The 8,369-nt window shown below is 29.4% G+C and overlaps 1 protein-coding gene across 1 annotated transcript; it reads left to right on the plus strand.

The window, feature by feature from the left end:
• The first annotated feature begins 7,181 nt into the window (after window positions 1-7,181).
• On the plus strand, window positions 7,182-7,541 carry LOC148204891 (uncharacterized). The gene has a single exon (XM_088094295.1). The coding sequence runs from the start codon at window positions 7,182-7,184 to the stop codon at window positions 7,539-7,541; it is 360 nt and encodes a 119-aa protein (XP_087950421.1).
• The last annotated feature ends 828 nt before the right edge of the window (window positions 7,542-8,369 follow it).

Raw genomic sequence — 8,369 nt, forward strand, 5'->3', positions numbered from 1 at the left:
AAATAAGAAAATACAATTAACATTTTAAACTTTGAGAAACTTTAAAATTAAATAGTATTATCATTTTAACCCAGTGACAATAATTTTTTCTTTGACTTATTAAATAGTGTTTTAGACTAACATTTAATTTCAAACATGTCAAATAATATAAATAGTTCAAACGCCAACTTGAAGAGTGTTTTGATATATAAAAGGAATTTAATGTAATTAAATTATAAAAAAATTTAATATAATTAGAAGAAAAGAAGAATTTTAATTTTAATTTAGAAATTAAAAATATATTTAAATTTATTACAAAATGAAGAAACTAATGTTAAATTATATGATGTAATATGAAAATTACAGTAATAAAAATTTTAAAAAATAAACTCATAAAATTAGTTTAAATTAAGAAATAAAAAAATATTGAAAATTAAATAGAAAATTATTTTAGCAAATACTCATTTAGATAAATAGTCTAAATAGAATGAATTGCTTAAATAAAAAGATATATTTAATTTAAAAAATACTAGAAAGACTAATAATAATTTAATTGCTTTAAATGAAATGTAAAATTATAATTACATAATAATATATTTTTGTCCAAAAAATTAATGTTTTTTATTTAATAAACTTGAGTAGCATGTCTGTTAATACTATTTTATATTTACCATCTAATTTATCCAATTAGTAGCTACAAATTTATAAGTATGATATCAACTAATATAATTTTATTGGATAAAAATTGGTTTGTAAACTATTTTTGTCAGACACGTTCTATTATGGATATTTCCAAATTTTACAACTCCTCGTTTCAATTTATGATTCTTATTTAATAATAAATTATATTTAATTTAATTTTCATTAGTGTCAAATACAATTTAAGACCAGTGCGAATTTATGTACAATGAAACATGTTTTCGCCATTTCAGTTTACATAGATTCATGACAATAGTTACTTTTCGTTTGCTTCGTCCTTTTTTCAGTTCATAAAGTTGGTTATTTTGAATGTGTGTATTCATCACTTATGATTTATATACAAATAAAATTATATATCTACTACTGTGTATACGGCTTGAGAAAATCTATTAGTCCTGCTTAATATATTATTTATGCTGATAAAAAAAATACGGGTTAAATATGTTTTTAATCCCTAAACTATTGGTCGTTTCTGGTTTTCGTCCCTGTTTCAAAGTAAGGTACAATTTGGTCCTCATTCTTTTCGAAACGTTCGTTTTAGTCCTCGAAAACTAAACACTATTTAAAAATTTGGACCAAAATTCCGGGGACTAAAACGAACGTTTTCGAAAAGAATGAGGAGCAAATTGTACCTTACTTTGAAACAGGGACGAAAACCAGAAACGACCAATAGTTTAGGGACTAAAAACATATTTAACCCAAAAAATACAAACACAACTATATATTGACATCCAATTGCATTCGATAACATTTTTTCTTCTAGGATTAATAATTTGTAATTTATTTTTAATATAAAGTCATGTTTTAGGCATCCTTTATCAACTAAATTGGCACTTCAAAACATTCTTATAATTTACCATGAAAAAATATTATTAGAGAAAAAAATAAGAAAAACAAAATATAAACACGGGTAAAAAATAACCATGAAAAAGAAGAAGAAAAATTATTCTCAAAAAACTAAACAAGATGTTGAACAACATTTTACTATGTTAAGAAATTAGGTTGTACGTTGTGTCTAACATCCCAAATTCTCACACTTGATAATTCATAATTTATGTATTGTAACATTACATTTAAGGTAACATCCCATAATGTCTCACTTGATAATTCATAGTTGATATATATCTATATGTTTTAAACTCAAATTTCAACTACAAATTCATAAATATAATTCGAATTCTTCTATTTTATTCTTCTATCTCTTTTTTCATTGGCACTGAATCAGACGACATTCCTTCATCTGCTCTCGTATAACAAATTATAGGATCATCGCACATACCCAAACACAAACACAAACAAGTAGGGTGAGCTAACATGCAACCAATCATTTATAAAACATGCATATTTACTTTGATGCACTTAACAAACCTCATATAATAATTATGTCAGACACACTCATACCATTATACAACAATCGCATCATAGATACTCATCCATTACTTTGATACACTCAATAGACACTTATTCCACAATACCCAATAGACACTCATTCCATAATACCCAATAGACACTTATCCCAACGATATATTGATGAGCGGTCACGGGAGGTTATGCACTTGTGATGTCTTCTACTTCCTCTTACAAATACACTTCCAAAATACTCCATATCATCCACAAGGTTAGTCCTCAACACTATGTCCAAAACCGGCACATAGACCAGGACCTCCTGCCCCTCTCACCACATAATTCATCCTTCTCTACTTGAGACTGGATGATTATTAGAGTATCAGGATAACCTCTAACTTCAGGACCCTCAACATCAACATATACACACATACCATGGCATTACAGAATATCTCCGCGAGACTCATACCATGCTCACATTCCTCAACTCATATTATACCCTTACGAAATCTCCCCATAATACTCATATCATGTTCAGATGCATAAATTCAAATCCAATATAATAAATTACAATCATCACAGAAATTATACAAAATGAATATATCACAAAATAAATTAACAATACTAAAATATCACCATAAATGGTCACCGGAGAAGAATCAAATGTTTGACGAATCAAACTCACCATAAACGCCAATACATATGACTAGTCACAACTTACTGGACTTGACAAGGACTGCTCTATGATCAGGATGTACCAACTCCGATTTTTAAGATTCCTCTATCCTACCATCACAATTATAATTCATAATTCCATATCTACCACAATAACATGAATTCATCAGACATTTTCATTCCAACGAGATATATTGCATAATAATTTAACAATGCATAATCTGTTCAACAAGATTTAAGTTAAAAACTTGTCGAGTAGACTTCCAGAAAAGAGAGGTGCGTCACAATGGACAACTTAAGTACCAAGTCTTTCCTTAGCCAAAGTGTTCCTCAACTAGTTTTAACAAGTTTCTTATTTACAGATTCAAAACAACAACATATAATATTAACACAAAAATTCAATATAGATAGATATACAGTAAGCATTAACAGTATTCACACAAAATTTCAAGACATGAATAGTAATAAAACAATACTAAATCATAATATAAAAGCTTAGAAAGGTTAGCTCCCCTACCTTTATTCCAAACTTAATCTCTTGCTCAGAATTTGTTTCCCCAAAAATCCTCCAGAACCTCTACTCTTCTTACAACTAAAAATTTCTTCCCAATTCTTCTCTATTTTTCAAGTTCTCACTTGATTATTCCTCTCTTTGTGCAAAATAGTCTCCCCTCTCATGGCTATTTATAGTCCAAAAATTTTATTATTCAACAACTTTTTAATATTATTTATTATTTTAATATTATTTTATTATATTAATATCTTAATCACCACAATTTTCTACCAATTAAGCTACCAAAATTTCTTATTTAGCTTTTCACATTTTATTTTTACATAAACTTATTATATTTTCCATTCGTGAAATTTATTACTGCTAGTAATAAAATTGTTACTATTAAGGTAAATATTTTTCATAGATCTTACATTGTGTATGCCTTTAAGGCAAGAAAATTAACGATATGAAAACTGACTTTTTAAAATATAATTTACAATAATCGTTGAATGAATCGATCTAACAAATAAAAAGTATTATTTTTAATCAATGTAAAAGTTTGTAATAGTAATCGCACCAACGTAGATTTTTAAATATAACTTCTTTATACAAGAATTCGTACATTTTGAATGGTAAAATGTAAGTAATAAAAAGTGGAGTTTTAAATTTATGAGACTAACTTTAAATTTATTTTATTTTTAATTGATGTAAACACAAATAAAAAATTATTATTTTTAATTAATATAAAAAGTTTGTAGTAGTAATTGCATCAACCTAGATTTTGAAAAATAGTTTCTTTATATAAAAAATTATTACATTTTTATATGATAAAAAGTAGATGGAAAAAATGATGGACGAGGAAAAGAAGCTTACGCTGGTGTAATTCTTACTTAGTTGTTGAATTAGCTTGAAAGCTTTGAATAAATTATGCATAATAATCTTATTTTTATTTCTCTAAAAAAATCTTATCATTATTCACTACTGTTGTTTCACTCTAATTTAAGATTTGTAGCTTCACTAGATAATACATAATTTATATATTGTAACATTACATTTACGGTAACATTCCGTAATCTCACACTTGAAATTTTGTAGTTGATATATATATATATATATGTGTGTGTGTGTGTGTGTGTGTGTGTGTGTGTGTGTGTATTTTAAACTCAGATTTCAACTACAAATTCATAAATAAAACTCAAATTCTTCTAATTTATTCTTCTATTTCTTTCTTCATCGGCACTGGATCAGACGACATTCCTTCATCTGCTCCTGTACAACGAATTATACGATCATCGCTCATACACAAACACAAACAAATAGGGTGAGCTAACATGCAACAAATCATTTATAAGACATGCATAATTACTTCGATACAAACATCATATAATAATTATGTTAGACACCCTCATACCATCGTACCACAATTCATACACTCGTCCCACAATACCCAATAAACACCACAATACCCAATAAACACCACAATACCCAATAGACACTCATCCGGATGATACGTTGATGAGCGGTCACGGGAGGTTATGCACTTGTAATGACTTCTACTTCTTCTTACAAATACACTTCCAAAATACTTCATACCATTCACAAGGTTAGTCCCCTCACTATGTCCAAAACCGGCACATAGACCAGGACCTCCTGCTTCTCTCACCACATAATTCATCCTTCTCTACTTGAAATTGGATGATTATTAGAGTATCAGGATAACCTCCAACTACGGGACCCTCAACATCAACATATACATAAATACCATAACATTACTGAATCTCTCCATGAGACTCATACCATACTCATATTCCTCAACTCACATTATACCCTTACAAAATCTTCCCATAATACTCATATCATGTTCAGACGCATAAATTCAATTGCAATATAATAAAATGCAATCATCACAATTATAATTCATAATTCCATATCTACCACAATAACATGAATTCATCAGACATTTCCATTCCAACAAGATATATTGCACAATAATTTAACAGTACAAAATATGTTCAATAGGATTTAAGTTAAAAACTTGTCGAGTAGACTTTCAGGAAAGAGAGGTGCGTCACAATGGACAACTCAAGTACCAAGTCTTTCCTTAGCCAAAGTGTTCCTCAACTAGTTTTTAACAAATTTCTTATTTACAGATTCAAAACAAAAGCATATAATATTAACACAGAAATTCAATATAGATAGATGTACAGTAAGCATTAACAGTATTCACACAGAATTTCAAGACATGAATAGTAATAAAGCAATACTAAATCATAATATAACAGTTTAGAAGGGTTAGCTCCCCTACCTCTATTCCAGACTCCTCTTGCTCTGAATTTATTTCCCCGAAACCCTTCAGAACCTCTTCTCTTCTTGCAACTAAAAGTTTCTCCCTAACTCTTCCTTCTCTATTTCTCAAGCTCTCACTTGATTCCTCTTCTCTTGTTGCAAAATACCCTTCCCTCCCATGGTTATTTATAGGTAAAAAAATTTACTATTCATTAATTTTTTAATATTATTTATTATTTTAATATTATTTAAAAATAATATTTTAATCATCTACTTGATCAAATCTGATCCTAATTCCTTCCATGCTAAGGAATTCTTATCCTAATTCCTTCCATGCTAAGGAATTCTTATCTTTTTTTTTCACTATTCACTATTCACTTTTTACTATTCACTATTCACTTTTTACTATTCAATTTTTTTAAAAAAATCCTAAATAAGTTATCAAAAATTTGAACCTCTCCTTCTAGAATTACTATAATTTTATATCCAAAATTTACATTTTTTTCTATCAATTAAAATTATTATTACTAATAAAATGCTAAAATTTACTATTATAAATATTTTTCATGAGTCTTCCAAATTAAGCTATCAAAATTTCTTTGTGAATGGAAAATAGGTGTACTTGCCTGAAAAAGCTCTTGAATAGAGTGGTGGGAAGGGATACTTGGCACAATTGTTTTGTGCTATGACATGTTTTAATTACCCATAAATTCTTTATATCTGTAGGAGTTATTTCAAGTATTAGAGGATTAATTAGTATAACCATTAAACTATATTTTAATGTCATAGGATGGATTTAACTTATGTGGCATAAGTGGTTTATTTAAATGAGTAGGTGCAGTACTGATAAGGAAGCTAGTTAGTTTTAAATTCGGCCTTACTAAGATTAAAATAAGTGGTTTCAGAATTTATAACATCGTTGATTGAGTGATCTGTTGAGTCTTATCAGAAATACGCAGTTGTTAGGTACTGGGTTACAGACAACATTAAGTTTGTGGATTCATATTAGGTTAAGATGTGGGAAGGTATTTTGAGGACAAGGTTTATATTCCTAAGATTTAGAGTTTATAAGTTAATTCTTGAAGAATGTTTTAACTTAGGCTAGTAATGTTTGCTAGGAAAATAATTAGATGAAGGTTGAAGTAATTTGGAGTATAATCTTGAAAGAAGCTTGATTATTCTAGTTTTGTTAAATATTTCAGAAGTGTTTATCAGGGAAAGAAAAAAAAGTAGTTCAACATTTAGTGTGGGTTAAATAAAGGATGAGGATCAGTATTTTAGGAATATCTAACCAATGCAAGTGAAGGATAGATATTGTAGTCTAGGGTATAATCGAAAGGATGGTTTGGTAATGTTCCAATATGTTTTTAGAAGTTTATGGTCTTCAAGAATTGTGAGTTGATTGTTGAACATTAAGTGTAGTTAAGGGTGAAGGCAATATTACCGAGAATCAGATAAATTCATCAAGGATGAGTGAAGGAAATGATGCATGATCTTAAGTGTGGAAGGGTTTCTATGGATGTTATAAAGCATACTCAATATAGGTATTATTTTTGGACAAGTTCTTGTTAAATGGGTATAGAAAAGAAAACATAAGGATGAATTGTTTAGTAATAATGTTTTGGACTCCGTGTAATCATCAGAGTAATTATAAATTTTACGGAGAATAGAAGTAGAGGGTAAGGTGAAGCTTATACAGGAGAGGATGCGACCATCTCAGAATAGGCAGAAGTCCTATGCTGATCGGAGACGCAGGGCGTTGAAGTTTGCCGTTAGGGATCATGTGTTCCTCCGAGTGACTCCTACTACTGGTGTAGGAAGAGTCATTCGTGCTAGGAAACTATCTCCTATGTATCTTGGTCCTTACCAGATTTTACGGCGCATAGGACCGGTAGCTTATGAGATAGCCATGCCACCCCGGCTGGCTAACCTTCATCCAGTCTTTCACGTTTCAGAACTTAGGAAATATGTACCGAATTCGTCTCATGTACTAGAAGCTGAAGATGTCAGTGTCAGAGAAGATCTAACCATGAGGGTACAACCAGTAAGAATTGAGGGGAGCTAGAACAAGTGGCTTAGAGGCAAAACCGTCAGTTTGGTCAAAGTCATCTGGGATGGTAGAACGGGTGACTCTACCTGGGAGTTAGAGGACGAGATAAGAGAAACTTACCCCCACTTGTTCGGGTAAGCGCAATTTTCGAGGACGAAAATTTTTGTGTGTTGGGGAGAATGTAAGACCCATGAAAAAAAATATTTATAGTAGTAAATTTTAGCATTTTATTAGTAATAATAATTTTAATGGATAGAAAAATGTAAATTTTGGATATAAAATTATAGTAATTTAGAAGGAGAGGTTCAAATTTTTGATAGCTTATTTAGTATTTTTTTTTTTTTAAGAAAATTGAATAGTAAAAAGTGAATAGTGAATAGTAAAAAGTGAATAGTGAATAGTGAATAGTAAAAAAAAAAGGGATAAGAATTCCTTAGCATGGAAGAAATTAGGATTCCTTAGCATGGATGGAATTAGGATCGGATTTAATCAAGTGGATGATTAAAATATTATTTTTAAATAATATTAAAATAATAAATAATATTAAAAAATTAATGAATAGTAAATTTTTTTTACCTATAAATAGCCATGGGAGGGAAGGGTATTCTGCACCAAGAGAAGAGGAATCAAGTGAGAGCTTGAGAAATAGAGAAGAAAGACTTAGGGAGAAATTTTTAGTTGCAAGAAGAGTAGAGGTTCTGAAGAGTTTTCGGGGAAACAAATTTGGAGCAAGAGAAGTCTGGAATAGAGGTAGGGGAGCTAACCCTTCTAAACTGTTATATTATGATTTAGTATTGCTTTATTACTATTCATGCCTTGAAATTCTGTCTGAATATTGTTAAT

Source organism: Vigna umbellata, chromosome 1, assembly GCF_029865625.1.
Source record: "Vigna umbellata cultivar VRB3 chromosome 1, Vumbellata_1.0, whole genome shotgun sequence".
In the NCBI taxonomy this organism is placed as follows: Eukaryota; Viridiplantae; Streptophyta; class Magnoliopsida; order Fabales; family Fabaceae; genus Vigna; species Vigna umbellata.

Excerpts from the sequence above, each read along its gene's own strand:
- LOC148204891 (XM_088094295.1), top strand. The coding sequence starts at position 7,182 with ATGCGACCATCTCAGAATAGGCAGAAGTCCTATGCTGATCGGAGACGC.